At 38.8% G+C, this 20,222-nt stretch overlaps 1 protein-coding gene across 2 annotated transcripts in view; it reads right to left on the bottom strand.

Moving 5' to 3' along the window:
• The window catches only part of LOC127194705 (broad substrate specificity ATP-binding cassette transporter ABCG2-like), a 48,910-nt gene extending 29,003 nt beyond the window's left edge, over window positions 1-19,907 (bottom strand). The window contains exons 1-2 of one of the 2 annotated variants that reach the window (XM_051152267.1): window positions 19,747-19,907; window positions 610-825 (exon numbers count right to left, since the gene is read on the bottom strand). In XM_051152267.1, coding sequence (XP_051008224.1) covers window positions 610-809 — 200 coding nt within the window. In that variant the 5' untranslated portion in view covers window positions 810-825; window positions 19,747-19,907. The remainder of the gene's footprint in view (window positions 1-609; window positions 826-19,746) is intronic. The other variant, XM_051152268.1, reaches the window with a different exon arrangement.
• Window positions 19,908-20,222: the final 315 nt, after the last annotated feature.

The following is a 20,222-nucleotide window of genomic DNA, read 5'->3' as shown; positions in this document are numbered from 1 at the left end:
ATATTCCAAGGAGTGGAATAGCTGGGTCTTGTGGAAGCCCTATTCCCAGTTTTCTGAGATAGCACCAGATAGCTTTCCAAAGTGGCTGTACTAGTTTCCATTCCCACCAGCAATGAAGGAGTGTTCCTCTCTCTCCACATCCTCGCCAGCATGTGGTGTCGCTTGCACAGGCATATTTGAAAAATCAAAGGACTTTCTAATTATACTTCATTTCCACCTCCTTTCTACTAGAATATAATAAAGTGCATACTTATAAAAAAGCAAGGTTACAGTTATAGCTTGACAATCAACACACCATAAATTGTAAAGTCAGATCTCTATCTCTAATGAAAGACTTAACAAAATCATTCATTAAAATGGTGAATTTCTCAAAAAAATAAGATGATTTTTTTTTTAAGTTTTCACAGTTCCTTTGCAAGTAAAATGTATGTCTAATAAGAGATCAAGTAATTTATGTCCAAGTTTAGAGGAAAGAAATAAAAGCATGTGTCTACACACATATGTACAAAGACATGAAGTGAAGTATTCACAGCAACTTATTAACAATAAAAATCTGTAATGGTCACTGTAGATAAATGAAGCAATCTTTTAAAGAGTTCATACACATACTTGATATCTGAGAGTATTTCTTTCTCAACTGTTTTCCGGACTAAAAATCCACTTTTCACTTTCACTCGATAGGTGATGTTACGAAAACTTAGCACATCTCCTGTAAGCATCTTTGAGTCATTGGAGTTCATTCCAGGAAGGCGGTTGGTGTTTCTCTGTGATATTGGTTCTAAAACATGGTCACACCTGGAAGACATCATTAGTATTTCTTCCTTTCTACAGAGGGAAAAACAATAGTAAATTATTAACATGAATAAAAGAGACTGTCAGCACAGGAAACACTGCTTCCCTAAGATTACAATTCTTTAAAGTGCCATGTTAATTTGTAGATTCCTTACAAATGTCTCACACCATTGGTTTAAGAGCCACCTCAATCAGATAACATGGAAGAGCCATAACTGAGTCTCTGCTCCCACTAGCTGTTAAATGTCTAAGAAATGGTACCTTAATTCATCAACAGAATATACAAAGTACTCAGAACTACCAAATAAAAGAAAGACAGGAAACTTTTCATTTTATCTAGCTTTAAAATCATATAATAAAACTTAAAATCAGACTACAGGATAAAGACCCTGTCAGTTCATTGAGTCATCATTTGATCTTAGAGCTTGTGACATTGTTATTAACAAACGGAGGATTCTCTGATTCTCAGGTTGTACACTCTGGCTATTCTCCCCTTCAAGAAGATAAACTTCCAAACTGTCTCCAATGACAAAACAACAACAAGGAAATATATTTAAATTTTAGAATAACTTAAAATTTTGAAATTATTAACTACATCAAATGAGTAATGAACTAATTCAGGACTTTAAAGTAAACACTAAGAATTAAATTTACAGATCAAGTTTAAAAAGCTTCACAATGAACACTATTAAAAAAGCCCCTTACAAATCTGATTAGACCAAGACTGTAAGGCGAACTGAGCTTATGAAACAGGCTTAAGATGTTATGGTCAGTAATTAGTTTTAATGTTTAAAGGGCATCCATGTGTGAAGAGCTTTCTCTTGACTATTTTTCATGAATTATGTTTCCTGTGTGTGAGATTTATATGTGCAGACACGGGAGAGAAAGGGCTCAGGGGCAGAACTTACTTGACTGCTGTCACCTCCTTTCTAGGATTTTAGTTCCTATGAAAATTATGCACGAAGCATACAGAATTAAATTTTGAAAATGACAAAAAATGTCACCATGGATGAAAGAGAGCCTCTAGGTTTAAGGAGAAATTATTTAAAAAAAAAAAAAGAGAGAGAAAGCATTAACATAATCTCTCATACATGTAACTAGAGACCTGGGAATGGAAGGGTGGAATAGAATAGAACCAATATTTAAAGAAATTCTGGGCAGTATTCTCCAAAACAGATGAGAGTTTCAAGTCTCAGAATAAAGCTCCAAAAACAACAAGCAGGATAGATACAAAGGTGTGCCTAGGCAAAATGGAGAAATAGCATTAATTTCTGGATAATGTTTTATGTCCCAAATTTAGCATTCACCACTTTATTCATTTTGTGTGTTTGTTTGTTTGTTTGTTTTTATGGAGTAGTAAAATAAACTGTAGCAACTAGCCAAAGTTCTTTTCTCCTGAAGCTATCAAAAAAGGGGTGTAGAAAAGTTACAGCTTTACTATAAATATTTTGTCAAATCTCTCCACATCTTCAAAACCAAGATATGTATGTCAATGTAAACACACCAATCAAGTCTCGTACTGACAACTCCATGGTGACCAGCCACAATAACCACTTTGTATCCTCCCAAAGCACAGTAAGAATCAATAACATATCACTTGACTTAAATTAGTCATTGGCTCAAGATGAAAATGAGATTTTTGTAAGATTTCATTAACAAACATTTATAATTGGAGGTAAAGAACCAAAGAAAGATCACCTTTCCAGCAGATCTATAACGAATAAACTGGGAATGGCCTTAGAAGTGTGTGCAGTTGGTTGTGGTCCCAGTAGCTGGTCTGCATCCTCACTGCTGAGCAGCCACATAATTCCTAAGGAGTTCTATAAACCACTTTCAAGCCCAACACATTAGACAGGTCTAACCATGGAATACCACTCAGCAGAAGTGAGGAGGACTTTGAAAAATGGAGGGAGAACAGGAACAAATTCTAGAGTTCTCATAGGAAAATTACATTATCCTATGTTGAAACAAAAAATGTACATTCAGGATTAAAAATAAAGAAAGTATAAAACTTCCATACCATTCTACAATAAGCAATCTCTATCTAGTTAGCTGAGATAACTCGTAAAAGTGTCGGGCACCCCCACAGTCACAGTAATATTTCCTTGTGGTGGTGGCAGCCTTCCTGCCGTGTGCACTGCTCATTAGACTAGCAGTTTTTTAAACACAAAGGAAATCAAATCAAACCATATTCAGACTTTCCTGTGACAAAATTCAGCATCCCACCTTGCTGTTTCCTAGTTTCTGAGGGACTGCACATCAAGAGGAGTTTTGTCATTTCTCTATTCCAGGCCTTGTGTAAAGACTGTAAGTCCTTAAAATTTTTCTGAAGAATGTCACCACCAGTCTGCACCCAGCTTACTCAAGCTATCTGTGCAGTGTACAAATCTTAGCAAAGCTGAAAGTCCTTCTAAACGGCATGGCTTTCCCTTCCCCTTCCAATCTGCCTCTTTTCTGGGGTCAACAGGCTTCACCAGTTCTCATCCCCTTGTTTTCTCATCAGTAGGACCCAGTTCTTCTTTGTTTTTCATTGCTGTTGTTGTTTGCTGTTGTTGTTGTAGTTAATTTTGAGCCTTTTTCCCTCTAAACTGTTATTTTAATCAGCTTCAGGAATAAGAATTTTCTCTTTTACCACATGTTTAATTATATAATTCTTTCTAATCAGAGGGCAAAACCTCCTTTATATATGATGGAAAAGTATTCACAAGGAAAGCAATACACAGGTACACTCTGTCTACAGCCAGATATTCTTGCCCACTTGTTAACTACTATACATCAGGAAGATGCTAGGGCAGCCACCAGTAAGGGTTCACAGCTGGACCCTTACATTTTTTCCTTTCCTACAAACAATAGGGGAATATGAAGAGCTAATCCCAACCGCAGAGCCACTGATTAAATGGTTTAAACTACTTATGACATTGATGCAAAGATACTAGTTCTAACAAGGATTTAGAGGTCTCAGGTTACAAATGAAAAAGCACATGAACCATGTCTTTTAACTTCAAAAATCACTCCTTACATTTGAAATGTCTTCTGTTGACCAGTGGTTTTTCTGTGTCCCACATCTGGCATATCTACCTCAAAGCATCCAGTACTGAAAAGCCATAGACTATTTAGTGATTAGTTTGGAGTCAGCACACTGACAGGGCTCCAGGCCTTCACATCACGGTAGCAGTGATCTGAGGACAAGGCAAATAGGGAGACACCCTCCTAATGGAAGGTATTCATATGTCCTGGCTACTTTTAGGTCAACTTAACACAGGATGGAGTCATTTGGGGACAGGAATCTCAATTGAAAAAAGAAATTTCCCCACCAGGATGGCCTGTGGATAAGCCTGTGGGGCATTTTCTTTCTTGATTGATGATATGGGAGAGGCCAGCTCATGGTCAGTGGTGCTGCCCCTTGGTGGGTAGGTGGTCCTGAGGTGTATGAGAAAGAAAACTGAGCAAGCCAGGAGAAGCTACAATCTTTCCTGGAAGCCACTTCAGCTCCAGCCTGCAAGTTCCTACCCTGAATTCCCTCAGAGCTGTATTTATAAGCTGTAAAGGAAAATTAATCTCTCCAGCAACTTGTTCTTGGTCATGGTGTTTTATCACAGCAATACAAACTGTGACTAAGATAATATACTTATTCAATAAATATGCTCAAGGCTCATAATACTAATTATGGTCTTGTATGGTGAATGCTGGGAAAAGCTTAGGATTTATGTGCAGAAATAAGGGCCAGTTAGCATAGAAAACTAGGGCAGATATTCTTGCAAAAGGGAAGGGGGTAAAATGAGTATTACCAGAAAGGACTTCAGGTCTTGGGCTCAGAGACATGAACTTTTTCTAAAACCAACTCAGCACAAAGAACACCCTCACAGATGACCAACTGCCTTGCCCTCTTTAGTCCTTTCACAAAAATATATTTTCCTAGAGTTTTCTTTTCTAAGATTTTAAAACATTTCATATGTTACTGTGTGTGTGTGTGTGCGCGCGCGCAAGCGCACGTGCATGCATGCAGGTGCCCAAAGAGGCAGGTAAGGGACATGGGATCCTCTGGAGGTGAAGTTAAAAGTGGTTGTAAGCTTCCCAAAATGGATACTAGGGACTAAATTCAGGTCCTCCAAGACATCAGCAAGTACACTTACCTGCTGAGCCAGCTCTCTGGTTCCTCAAATTTTCTTTTAACATTTTATTTTATGTGTGTGATGGTTTCCCTGAAGGGTCAGTGCACCAGAGATGCCTCTAGTACTGGAAACTGATAGTAGAAGGTATTGGATCACCTAGAACTGGAGTTACAAATGGTTTTATATGCCTTATGGGTGCTGAGCCACCCCTGTCCATACCCACACATCTGCCTTGGGTTTTCTTAAATGCTGTTTTAAAAAAGATAAAATCCTTTCCCCTCACATCTCCCTTTTGCTAAAATCCAGAAACTACAGCCTAAAACAGGCTGAGGATGCAACTCAGTGGTAAAGCTTAAGCATAAGCATTCTGAGATTTTTAAAAAGTAAAATTGGCCAGGGAGATGCTCGGGTGGGAAAATACACTTGCCACCAAGCTTGGCAATCTGAGGTCAATGCCCTCATCCCACACGGAAGAACCAACTACTACAAAAGGTTCTGACCTCTGCAGCTTTATTTTAATACACACACACACACACACACACACACACACAAATTACAATAACAATAATTGCAAAAATAGGCTGTTTGAGGTGCTACTTGAGTTTGGTTTGAGATTAGAACAGAATTTGGAACAATTTCTGACGTCATGCTACTACCTTTTTTTATACATCTAGTGTAAATGCAAAGTGGTTTTCACAGCACCAAGGACTATAAAATCAAAGTACTGATCATCCAAGATAATGTTTAATTCATGTAAAAATAAAAAAGTACATCTATCCCATTGCATTTGGAAATCTGCTTTTGTATATACAAGAAATGATAAAAACCCTACGTATATCAAAGAATTGCTTTGAAATAAAAGATTTATCTCCACCTGTTTGCAACAATATCAAAGGGATCTCATTTCCCCACACTTTCGACAGTGCTCATTTTCTTGATATTGGCCATTATGTCTGGGGTAAAATGAAACTTGACAGTAATTTTAACTTGCATTTCCCCAATTGCTAATAATGTTGAACACTGTTACAGATGTTTCTTGGTCATTTTCCTTTTTTCTGTTTTAAAGTCTTCAGACCATAGCTTATTTTTAATTGGGTTGCTTCCTAAAATCTTTGTTTTTGGAATTCTTTATATATTCTGGATATTAATCCTTTGTCAGATAGCTAGCTGACAAAGATTCTTTCTATACTGGGGTTCCACTTCATTCAACTGACTGCTTCTTTTTCTGTACAAAAGCTTTTTAAGTTTCATGGGGTCCTATCTGTCATCTATCGGCCTTAATTCTTGAGACATGGACTTCAGAAAGCCCAGTGCTGCAGCAGCATCTTGGAGAAGACTGCCTTTGTTTCTCTGTATTTCAGCATTTCAGGTTCCATACTAAGGTCTATGATCCAGGGCCCTATTTGTCAACTGTTTCCTCAAGTCCTGAGCAAATAGAACCTTATTCAGAAAGTCCTTCCACACACGTCTATCTTAGAGGGTATTGCTTGTGTTTTCTTCTAGTGGTTTCAGCATTTCACATTTCACATTTACATCTTTGATCCTCTTAGAATTTATTCCTGTGTGTGGCAGTAGATACTAGCTTAATCTCATTCTTCTACAGGTGTACAACCTGTTTTCCAACAACATTTGTTGAAGATACTGTCATTTCTGCAGTGTCTATTCTTTGTATCTTGAAGATCTAACAGTCAGAGATCATCCCAAATCATGGGATGGATGGATTATTAGAGCCAGAGAACCTGGATGTCTGACATGAAATACTGTCTTCTATATATGACAGGTAAGCTGTACCCATGAAACCTCAACATTATGGTAGCCTAAACAAGATCTACATGACAACACCTGCCAGTGTAGATGGGGTGCATCTCACAAGGCACCACACCTAGATGAAGAACTCTAAGCCACTAATGGCAGCCGAGAGGGAGAATCAGTTTACTCAAGGAATAAGGCCTCTGAGAGATAGGTTGTCTAGTCTTAAGTGGTCCCCTCCAACCACACATACATAGAAGCAATACTGAATGGATTCAGCAGGTTTTTCATACATACAAACACACACGCACACACACACACTCAGCATGCTTACAGGTGCAATTAAAGCAGATATAATTTGAGTGGGAGAATACACAAGCAGAGATGGAAGGGTAGAAGAGGTGGAAATGATGGAAACATAATGTGTATGAAATTCTCAACAAAACATAAACATTAAAAATAAAATAGCTATGAAGGAGTGTTCCTCTCTCTCCACATCCTCGCCAGCATGTGGTGTCACTTGAGTTTTTGATCTTAGCCATTCTGATGGGTGTAAGATGGAATCTCAGAGTTGTTTTGATTTGCATTTCCCGGATGACTAAGGAGGTTGAGCATTTCTTTAAGTGTTTCTCAGCCATTTGATATTCCTCTGTTGAGAATTCTCTGTTTAGTTCCAAGCCCCATTTCCCAATTGGGTTATTTGGTTTGGTGGTATTTAATTTCTTGAGTTCTTCAAACCCCTACCCAGATCTAGCCAATGGATAGGACATTCTCCACAGCTGAGTGGAGAGTAGGATATAACTTTCACACGTACTCTGGTGCCTCATATTTGACCATATCCCCTGGAGGGGGAGACCTGGTGGCACTCAAAGGAAGGATAGCAGGCTACCAAGAAGAGACTTGATACCCTGTGAGCCTATAAAGGGGGAGGAGGTCCCCCTCAGTCACAGTCATAGGGGAGGGGAGTAAGGGGAAAATGGGAAGGAGAGAAGAATGGGAGGATACAAAGGATGGGATAATCATTGAGATGTAACAAGAATAAATTAATAAAAAAAGGCAAAAAATAAAATAAAATAAAATAGCTTTATTAATGTTTTATTACCAGTAAATGTTGATTTGCATGCCTGTACTGCTACATTCCCTACCTGGTATTAAATGAAAAAGTCTCTGAGATAAAATAGGGCTGAATGGGAAGAATTTAAGGCTTGATTTACTCTGCATAGAAATTTCACACATAAACCACTGATGTTCTAAAAGGGGCCAAATGATTGAGGACTTTCTCTCTCCTTGGGTTAAAGGGAAGAGTTTATGCTTCTGGCTGTCAGTTTGTGAAGCGAAGGGGAGGAGCTAAGGCAGGTAAGAGCCATCTTGCCATTAAGTTTTCCCAAGAACCATCTGTAACAAACACATGCCAAACATAAACTCCTTTTATAAATGTAATCTTGTCTTACAAAAATATCCATCTACACTCTTGATATGTGGTTGGAGGGAAAGCATTGACTTTCACCACCATCCACAGACTTATAACGGGCTTATACTCAACCTAAATACTACAAGAACTATATTTTGGTGTGGTGTTTTCTGACAGTCTCTGCAACAGATCTAGATTTAATGAATAGATCATACAAATAAGTTCTGTTTTTCACAGAATTATCAATGAACACAGTTTTAAAGTTTAATACCTTGCTCACTAGAACAATTTCAGAGATCTTAGGACAGATGCTTTGGCTTCCCATCCTAAATCTTTTCTCTTCTGTGTGCTCTTCCTGCCTTCTTCATCAGCCCAGTAAAGCAATCTGCTAAGTTACCAATATGAGAATAAGGACATTTTTCTTTCCTTCCTATTTTGCCAACTCACTCCTTCCAGTTAAACAGTCTGACCAACTTACTGTGTCTACTACTCTCAATCAGTGAAATGTCTTGACAGACATTCAGCAGAGATGAAATAGGTTGTCAAATGGGCTAGAGTTCATAGGAAAGGCATGGACACATTCACTGGGAGTTAAGTCCTGAGGCCAGAGTAAGAAGGAACACTATAATTTTGAGCATAAGACACTCAAATTCCTCCAATCCCTTATCTGCCTGAAAGTAAAGCCTCCAAAAAGACGTTTGTTCCTAAATCCTTTCTAAAGACTCAACTGGGAGTTCCATTCCAATTGCACACACTGTCACATAACTATATTTTCCATATACTGTCCTGAGAAAAATATTTTATAACATTTATTTGGACATGATATTGTGTGCATGTGTGCACGCACACCCACTCATGTGGGAGGCCAAAGAAAAACTGATGGGAGTCAGTCTTCTCCTTCCATTATGTGGGGCATAAGGATTGAATTCAAGTTGTCAAGCATTATATTATATTATATTATATTATATTATATTATATTATATTATTATATTTTTTTATAGTAAAGGGTTTTCCCTCATAACTGCCCCTCCTCATCTGCCATTTCACAATGAAAATGGTGACTAGGGAAGGTGAAGAATGGCTCTGTAGTCTAGCACACAGCAGGCTTAGGCAGCAGGATCTCAGGAATTCAAGGCCAGGTTGGGCATGGTGAGACCCTGTCTCAAATAATAAACAGGTAAATAAATAGGCCCCAACTCCATCCTTGCACTTTGATTTATAGTTTTCTATATTGGTCTGGTTCTTCTCAGGTCAGTTCACATGTCTCCAGATAGTCAACCAGAGAAAGGAAAAGAGTTTTTCCTTGTCTACACCATAGGCAGTGGTGTTCCGGGGCTGAGTCGTGATGCCATGTCTTACACTAAGATCAGGGAGCACCAGCTATTGGTACACATTGGCCAAAGCTAAAATTAGCAGCTGTGAGCCAGCAAATTATATATAAAATGACTTACTAAAAATCTGATTCTTGATGCATAAAAGACTCCACAAACAGAAGCCTTTAATTTGTTTTTAGTGTTGTAGTTAAACACAATAGGATTGGTTTAAAAGCTACCTGTGCCTCAGAGCTGAGAGGGAAGTGGGCACGCCCCATCCTAACCCAGCAGCTGCCTCCTATACATAACTGATCACAAAGGAAAACTTAGTCTCACCGGGGTACAAACCACTTTTAAGACCAGGCCTTGTGTCCAACAGAAAATGAACTCAATAGCAGTTTTGGAGGATCCTTGTCTCAGAATGATTTGTCAGCACTTTATTTTTTTAACTTTACAGTTCCTTTGTGTTTAAATTATGGTTTCTGGTTTTGTGCTTTTGTGGGATTGTGTGTGTGCAAATGTGTGTGTGTCTATATATGTTCCTTCAGCTTTTTCTTTAAGTCTTTCTCTTCTATTTTTCCTGTCTTATTCTGGTTTGTTTTTATATTATCCAATTTTATTTTATTACTTTTATTATTCTTTAGATGTCTGTATCCTAATGAGAGAAAGAAAGGTTGTAGATTTGGGCAGGTGGATAGGTAGGAGTTGTGTGAGAGGAAACTATAATCAGAGTATATTGTATTTTTAAAACTCTATTTTCAATTTTTAAAACTGCCCGTATTATCAGTCTGTTTCCTTCAGAAACAACCAGGAGACAGATTCTGTAAGGGAGAATCAAACACTGTCCACCAGACACACTCACCTGGTGCACGTGTAGCATCTGAAACAGACAGTGTGACCGACAAATTCATACTTACTTAATTTCAATTCAATTCAAGTCTTTATTGTTTCTTATTTTAATATATATTTTATTGTTGAATATTTGTAAACAATTTTATAAAGCCATAACATTTTATATATCTTATACAAAATCAATTCATTCCTAAGTTTCTAAACAGTAGAAAACAGGAGATAAACAGCTCAGTGGGTAGCTGCTGCCTAAGATTGATCCCCAGAATCTACATGTTTCTGGGAAAGAACAAACTCCAAGTCATCATTTGACCTCCTCATGCTCATTGTGATGTTCACACATGCATACACATACTTGCACATGCATGCACAGACTCACAGATGCATACACATACTCACACATGCATACACAGACTCACACATGCATACACATACTCACACATGTATACACATACTCACACATACATACACATACTCACACATGCATACACATACTCACACATGCATACACAGATTCACACATGCATACACAGACTCACACATGCATACACATACTCACACATGTATACACATACTCACACATGCATACACATACTCACACATGCATACACAGACTCACACATGCATGCACAGACTCACACATGCATACACATACTCACACATGTATACACATACTCACACATGCATACACATACTCACACATGCATACACAGACTCACACATGCATGCACAGACTCACAGATGCATACACATACTCACACATGCATACACAGACTCACACATGCACACACATACTCACACATGTATACACAGACTCACACATGCATACACAGACTCACACATGCATACACAGACTCACAGATGCATACACAGACTCACACATGCATACACAGACTCACACATGCATACACAGACTCACACATGCATACACAGACTCACACATGCATGCACAGACTCACACATGCATGCACAGACTCACACATGCATGCACATACTCACACATGCATGCACACATGGATGTTTGAAAATTTTGTATTATACTTCTTTCTATGTTATCAAGTGCTTAAATAAAATTTAAAGCAGACGTCACCTAGGTAACTGCTACATTTTTCCAGCTGAAAATAACAAATCCATGACTTAATCAAAATTGGTAGAGGCTAAAGAAAACACTTGTGCTTCCACAGCTGTCTTCTATTTTCTGAAGTCAATCTTTTTCCTCTCGTAAAACAAATGAGATGAATCACAAAGAGTTAGTACTGACCTCTAAAGAGAAACAATAAATTTTATGGAGCACCATATTTATTACTAATGAGAGTTTCATGGCTATTTTGTTGAGTTTTCCAAATACCAATAGGAAGACAATAAAAGAAAAACAAGATCATGTTAAATAGATATAACCCTTCAAATCACCTCCTGAAGCTCTCCTTACCAGTCTACAAGGTCACCAATTATGACTACAAGTATTTGACTTATAGCTTTAACAACTTAGATCTGGTCATAGAACTAGAACTTTCTAGCTAAGGTCTTTACCTTCAGCTACCTCTTATTACATATCTGTAAATTCAAGACTCCTGTTCGTATTAGCATTTTCTTTCTAGAAGTCAGGCTCAGTAGTTAAATTCACTTGCCACCAAGCCACATGCCCTGAGTTTATTACCTGGTTAGGAACATACACACACACACACACACACACACACACACACACACACACACACTACACAAATAACAAAAGCACTAACATTTCAATAAAAACACAATTTCTAAAAGTTGTATTTGTGAGCTAGACATGGTGGCCCACAGACATTCAGGGCCAACATCAGCTACACAGAGAGTCTGAAGTTACCAAAGGCTATGAAACCTTATCTCATAAAAATAATCAACAACAACAAAAACAGGCTGTGGCACACCTACAATCCCACCACACTGGAGGTAGAAGAAGGAGGATTGGCACTTCAAGGCCATCCCCTATTGTTTTGTCAGTTCATGAGAAACCATCTCAAAAAGATAAAAATTAATTAAAATTGAGCCAAAATTCATTAAAACTGAATTTCCCAGCAGATTTTAGGTACTTAAAAGAAGGGATCAAACAAACATTGTCTATTACTTTGACCCTTCAGATCTCCTCATACCCTATTCTCAATGATGCCTATAGATAGGACTCATAATGTGTCACTGGTGTTAAAATCACAAGCCACCATGAAAGGATGAGATTTTAAAGGTTGATTAGAAATAATTAAGTGGTTATCAATAAACTGCATTGAAATATAGAAATATAATAAACACCAATGGAGAAACTTAGCTTCAAATTTTTGAAAGATAAGGACACAAACAATACCATCCATGAACTCCAGCCCTAACTCTATGTGGCATGTAGGAAGATGAGCAGCAGTGACAGGGGAGTGACCACAGAATTACAGATCCTGAAATCCAAAGCAATAACAAGAGTACCATGGAAATATGAAGTTGACTTTCTGAATTAGAATTTTATCGGACACTACACAGCATGCCATCTACAACCCAATCCTTCCTCAATAGTCTATGTGTCTGATACTATCTACTACATATGTCAATGATCCTGTTCACTTCCAGTTTATAATTCAATAAATGTCATCAAAATCAGATGTCAATAAGTGTAAACAGAAAATCAGAGGTCAGTAGAAGCACTGTTTCTCAAAATTATTATGAGATCAAAAGTAGGAAATATATTCTACGTCATGTGTGTGTGTGTTCCACACAAATGATATTAGTAGTCATAATTATAGTAAGAGAAACCTCTATTCCATGAACACATCATCTCATCTCAAATCCGAAAATGCATTGTTAGGGTTCCCAGCCTCGCATCTGGCAGGGAAAGGATCAAGGTGAGGTTAAGAATAAAGCTTGGTTCGCATGACTTTAACGGGTGCTGGGTTAAAACTTCTGGGTTAAAAAGTCTGACCAAGGGGCTATTTTCTTATGCCCTTAAAACACCGTCAAACCATGGGAGAAAGTTTTCACGTGGCAATTAGAACAAAGCCTTAGGCAGGGCTACATCAAAACTCCCTCGAAAAGTGCGTCTCTTTAGCAAAGCACCTGTGACCTTTACCTTAAGAATGAGTTCTGTCGACTGAACAAGGATTTGTAATAAACATAAAGATGGTTCTGCTGACTGAGAGGATTGCTCAGGATATTGGGGGAGGGTGGGTATTCCCTTGAAGGCTGGCTCCATAGAAGAGTAAAAGGTACAAGGTTGTTAGACAGCATCCACTCCAGTCTTCCAGGTGCCATCTCCTTCCTCTGAAGAGGAAAGGCTGCATGTTTAACAATTATGGTTTCTAGTACTTTCTGTAATCTGCAATGCATCACTGTGGTGCTGTGCCAGTGCTAGCACGAATAGCATCAACATTTATTTGAAACTTTTAAAAATATTTTATTAATTTATTCATATGACATCTCAATTGTTAGCCCATCCCTTGTATCCTCCCATTTATTTGAAACTTAACTAAAAACTTTACCACTATAACTTCAATCAAAGGTTTAAAAAAAAAACATAGAGTGAGAATTGTGTGCATATTACAATGTGTTCTGAACTTAACAAAAAAGCAAAGGAAATAACAAATTGCTAAGGACTTGTGTTTATTTTGAGAAGAAAGAAGCAAGTTTAAAGTCTTGCCCAAAGATAACACTAAAGAGGAAAGGCTTCACAATTGATGTAAGGACACTGGAAATCTCAGAATCTCTATGTAACTTCCTGTCATATGCTCAGCTTTTAGTCAAAATCAGGCTTAATGAAGGTCCTAAGCTAATAAAATAGTCTTGACTCCTTACCAGAGCCTAATAAACAGAAGCTAATGTCTGGAGTGTTTATTTTATAATACTTATTAGGTCAATATTTGATATAAAAAATTGGCCATTCACTTAAACTCCTAAATCTTGCCAATTTTATCTCTTTCTCCTAAAAAGAGAGAATCCAAATTGAAGACAATAATCAGATCTTACCCAAGATAAGAAGCTGAGTGTAATAGTAGCCTGAGTAGAAATCACATAAGATAGTGTCCACTAGCTTGCACAGATGCACAAGGCCCTGGATTCTATGCACAGCATAAAACAGAGGCTCACAGCATAGCTGGTACCAAAATCAAACTCAGTTTTCATATCATTTTAAAGAAGCATAACCAGAGTGCCAAGTTCGAGACATAGCAATGAGCCTATAAATGTTTATGATATTATAGAATAAGGAAATACTTCAAAAAACTGATTATAGTGGTGAATATGTAAAAATAGCATAGTATCAAACCCTGTGTCCAAAGCTGGGAAAATTTGAGCAGCAAATCAATTGGGAATAATACTGAATTATGATCTAAATAACAAAATAAAAATACCATGAGTCAGTACTGACACAAATAGTTAAGTAAGTGAAGGAAAGGTATAGCTAACTGCTCCTAAGAGAAAAAAAAAAATAGAAATACAAGGATGAAACTTCCTTAAAATATATCACTAAAAAATAGTCCCTTCTCCAAGTTGTTGACAAAAATTCCTGAACAACAATTTAAGGAGAAACAGAATGTACACAATTCAAGTGTACCTCCTAAGACACACCTGACTCACAAAGGCAAAAGTGAACTTCTTCATCAAGGTGAGGCTCATCAGTAAGAAGAAGGGCGTGCTTCTCACACACTGGGATACTGACAGGATGCACTTTACTTTCATGACATTGTTTCCCCAAAACACAGTATCACCCCAGTCATGAGAAAGTATCAAATACACAGGAGATGCATTATACACAGAAATGGGCTGATATCTTCTTTAGTGTCAAGATCACGAACAAAGTAAAGCTATTTTTATAATTTCAAAACTGTTATATATGTTGGAACAAAGTAAATATACCGCATGTGGCAAATTCAGATGAATCCCAGATAAAAACACAATGGAAAGAAAAAAGCAAGTGAAATTAACTGACCAGCACTACAGCACTACGCTAAGATTAGATGATTAGACCCCTCAGTGTGTTAGTTGTGCAAGGCACCACAGACTGCTCTGGACTAGATTGCTGTGTTGTTTATCTGCAACCTATTAGCAAGTCAACAAATGCTTCAAAATTAAGACAAATAAGAAAATGAACATTTTCAATGTTTATAATGAAAGTATAATTTTTAGTCTTGAACATATTTTAAACCCAAATCTGAAGAACTCAGTCTAGGTTATATTTTTTCAATGTACTATTCTTTAAAAAAAAGCAACATGAAAAATGTCTTGAGACTCATTATTTATAATTAGTTGAAGCTGAGATGAAGTCAGTCATGAGCCCCTCCTATAACCCAAGCTTCGGGGAATACCTGTGACCTATGAAGAGGGGTCAAACCTGGCAGTCTGTGGCATTTTTTCACATTTGTAGTGAGAGAATGAAGGAAAGAGTGGCCATTGTTTTTTTTGTTGTTGTTGTTGTTGTTGTTGTTGTTGTTGTTGTTGAAAACACAAGGCACTTGAACAATCTCTTAGAGTAAAGCAGTTGTTAGTGGTAACTATTTATGACCCATGGGGATAATGACTCTGCTTCCATAGAGGGAACCCCAAGAAGACTGAGCACATTCTCCTGGGGGAGGGAGATGTTCATCTGTACCTGGAATTCAAGATATAACATATATTTAAAGAAATTAAGACGCAAAGAAATCTGTACTGGTATGGATCCACTGCCTTAGGTGGCTACTTACTCACAGAATAAATCAGTTCCATACATGTCAAATTCCATTTGTAGCTTGGATTTGAAGGTGAAGGTGATTGAGTGGGCTGGTGTGAACTAAGACTGAACTGCTAGATTTAGTCATGAGAAGCTATACTTCTAGATTGTAGCTCATTGCTTCTGAAATATACATTTAACTTGAAGTATTATCATAGGAGGTATATTGGATATCTAGAATACACAGTGTTTCTCTTCTACTACACTCACAAAATGAACATTGCTGCAGCTGGATTGGAGACAAACAAATACACTGAGTAACTTTCCAGTGAACATCAGCTTCAGTATCCAATAACTCAAGTGTATTCCACCTCTGTCTACTTGGCCATCAGCTAAGGGCTCAGTCCCATTAGACAGCCTCTATTTCAGACATCAATCCAGGTAGTAGGCTGTCACTTGTACTTCTAAATGACTGGTAATAACTCATGTTCCCAAAGCCTCCCTTGGGTTGAATAAAAATAGGTTCACAGAATGCAGAGACACTGTGCTTAGTTTACCAGATTTCAACATGGGACATTGCTAGCCAAGCACGGCAGTGTGTAAATATAATCCCAGCAGTTGGGAGGCAGAGCAATGGGGATGACTGCCAGTTCAAGGCCAGCCTGGCCTACACAGGCCAATAACAGCCATATGGTGAGACCCCTTCTCAAGAGCACAAATTCAAACAAAAGAGAGTTGCTATAAAGGACATGGGTGAATGTCAAGGAGAATAGCTACCCACAGAGACTTCAGTTAGGGTCCTCAGAAAGACAGCTTCTAGCTTTTATTCCCCAGAGCTGAGAGACAGCACTTCCTTATGTGTCATTGCATTTAAACAGGCAAGTAAATCTTTCTGTTATTACTGCTTAAGTTTTATAGAGCTGAATCCCCAGTCCCCTTCCTCCTTTTCCAGTGGTCCACAGCTGGAGCTAAAAGTCTTAATGCTCTCACCACTAGACCTTTCTGAGACCATGCCCACCCTAAGGCTACCTAGGAGCCTCACTCTAGGCTACTTCACTCATACAGAAGAGAGAACATACTTGGCCCTCTGGTTGTAATTCAGTGATGAATCTCTGGGACCTAACCTCATTAAGAACAACAAAAGACAAAGTCCCAGGAATTACTAAGGATTTGGGGAGATCTCTCACTGGAAGGGGCAACGATGAAATACATTTTGTATTGGGCTACAGTGGCATCATCCATGTTATGGAACATGAGCAGAGGGTCATAAATTTTAAAATAAAGAGTCAGCCTACAATTACTTCTATCAGTATATTAATTTAATGTCCCTAGAGCTATGTTATCTAAAACAGGACCCACTAGCTATATGTAACTTAAAATGTGGATGTGTGAACTAAGATGTGTTTTACATGATATAAGACTACAGTAGATTTTAATTATTTAAAAAGCTATCTCAATAGTTTCATATTGACTGCAATTTTAAATTATAATATAGTATTTACACTGTTCTTTACAGATACATACAGTATTGTAAAGTCTTCTTTGAGCCTCACAACTATAATCTTAGCTTGTCAAAAAAATATATGAGTTACTGATGTGCTAGAATTGGATCCCTAGCACTTTAAACTTTTTCCAGGTCATGACTCCACTTGTTTAACACTTACACAGTATAAAAGCTTGAACAACTAAATGATGTAGCATTTCTACTAAAGTCAGACAAAAATGCTAAATGTCCACGGCCCAGCCTTCTACTTCCCTGGACCCTCAACTGACCCATAAGGGAACCATTCAGGGTCCCTTAAATGAAATATGGCTCATGCTAACACACTCCCCAGTTCCCTGATCTGAAGAAGAAACTGTCTTACAGATGTGGAGTGGTTGATTTAATGACAGGAAAGGAAGGGCACAGTCTGTAGACACAAGTTCACTCCGCATTTCCCCGTCAACTCATGTTCTCTTCTCCTTCCTGCAGGCCTTTATAGTGCGTGCTGTAAAAACTATCAGGATATACAGAAAAGACACATTCAGAGACCAAGAAGCTAGCTCAGTCAGCACAGTACTCACAAACAATTAGACCTGAGTTGTTATCCCAGTGCTGGTGAGACAGCAGGAGACAGACAGGTGAATCCCTGGGGCTAGCTTGGTGAGCTCCAGATGTGAGGCCCTCTCAAAAAGCAAGGTGACATGGTGGATAGCCAGTGGAAGGACACCTGAGGCTGTCCTCTGTCCTCCTACAACATGCTTAGGTTAGGCAGGGAGGAGGGGAGAGAGAAAGAGGATGAGGGGAAAGAGTAGATAAAATGAGAGACAGACACACATGGTGAACACTGATAAAAGTTCAATAGTCCTTTTCTCCTGGGAGCTCTAGATTCCCTTCCCTATGACTAGGTGGTTAAAACCCTACCTGGGTGCCTGAGAGCGAGCATGACAGTGGCTGTAAAATACGCTTGCTAAAGTCCACGCCTTGTAATTGTTCCAAGGATATGAAGATTTTAAGTCAAACTAATGAATGGTTCTTGTAATGTGAACTGCTTTCCTCCTCCTCCTCCTTCTCCTCCTCCTTCTCCTCCTTGTATCAGTGTTGTTGTTGTTGTTGTTATATAACTCTGTTGCCCCCTACATTCTAGCCCATCTTTTCTCCTGTATAAGCACAGTGGCCCAGGGACCAGGACAGCTCTCCTAAGTATGGACCATTGGTGTCATTGAGCCCTGAGGGACTCTTCCTTTTTCTAAGACATTCTCCTGGAATGCCTTCTGAGGAAAGCCACAAAACTTAGTACTTTCTAGGAAGTTACTCTTTACCCTGTGGGAGAACTTGAAGAATTTGGAGCCAAGTAGTTAGCAGATGCTACCTGAGCTTACCTTCTAGCCTCTCCCCAGGCTCAATAGTCAGAGATGCCGAGGATCAACCCAGGCTCCTTGGGTCTCTAATCTCATCGATGGTGTTGGCCCTTCCTGGGAAAATGGACACCTTTGTTGAGATTAGTCATGAGTGGAACTGGAGAAATAATTTGGTCTGTCATATTAGCTGGTGTACTGCCCTCTTTGAATGTGATTTCCTAAATACTTCATTTGTCTTTATAGGCAAATTAATTATGAGCTCAAAATCTCTCAATGACTTCGCAGCAGATAGATAAGAACTGTAAAGCAAAAAACAACCATAAAAATAAAACTCCACTATCCACAGAAACTTTTTCAGTTTTATTTCAGTAACTACCATAATAAGCTGGTTAATTTTTTAAGTTAATTATTAAAACTCAATAGCAATAATTTGTGCAATGGTGCCCTGAAATAGTCCTTGTGCTGGTATGGCTGAGGCAGGAGAATTATATAAGCTCAAGTTCCTACCTAGAAATCATAGAAAGATGCCACACACACCCCCCAACAAAACAAAACAGTAAAAGCAGACAACTGCAAAAAGTAATCATAATGCATTGTTTCCACATATGAAATTGTCAAAGAACAAAATATAAACATTAAAAGTAAGACCCAACTGTCCACACATAGGTTCAAACGGGAGCCCAGTAACAAGGCACCTAAAATTGACAAACTTTAGACCCCGCTGGTGGGTAGGGTGTTAAGAACAGGTGGTTCAGTCCCCTTGAAAACTTCACCTCTACCAATGCTACTGACTTTGCTCAGCCAGTTTAAGCTATGAATCCAAGAGCAATTATCCAAACGTTGGAGCAAATAAGGTTGGACTTTATCCCCCTGCCCTAAAGGGCAGACCTGCTATCACTGCACTGCAAAAGTATCTGGAGGAGAAATGAGTGAACTGTTAGTTAGTTCATATTTCCTACTGACTTTCAAAATCCATACAGAGGGCTCAGTCCTGCCACCCCGTGCAGCACCTAACACACTCACCTGGCTCCCGCACTCCACTCCAATCACCTCCCTGTCCCAGAAGGAGCAGCAGACCAGCTGCCCAGACTAGCAATTTGACCTCACAAGTCCACTGGCCCAGATCCTCTGCCAGCCTTCCACAGTGCCCTAGGCTCCGCCTCGGTGACATCAGCTTGAACTACCTGGCCTATAGGCCACAAGGGAAGCTTGGCCCAGGAGCGTCTGGACACAGGTGGGCAGGGAGCTTCCTCCACAGTTAATGAGGCACAGGCCGAGGGCGAAGAGCCTAGGGTCACCTAAGTTCCTTTACCCTTGTGAACTTAGAGGAAGCACAAGATACCAAAGATGTAGTTGATGCAGTTTTGACAATTTACTGTTATAACTTTGGCAGGCTGGATTTCGTAAGGACTTTGCTGGGATTTATGGAGACGGGGTAGATGGCATCCTGGTGAGAGATGGATGGGTCTCTGCTCTCCTGAAGTTACCTGATTCCTTTC

The sequence above is a fragment of the Acomys russatus genome, chromosome 10, assembly GCF_903995435.1.
Source record: "Acomys russatus chromosome 10, mAcoRus1.1, whole genome shotgun sequence".
Lineage (NCBI taxonomy): Eukaryota > Metazoa > Chordata > Mammalia > Rodentia > Muridae > Acomys > Acomys russatus.
This window is presented reverse-complemented; position numbering and strand designations above follow the sequence as displayed.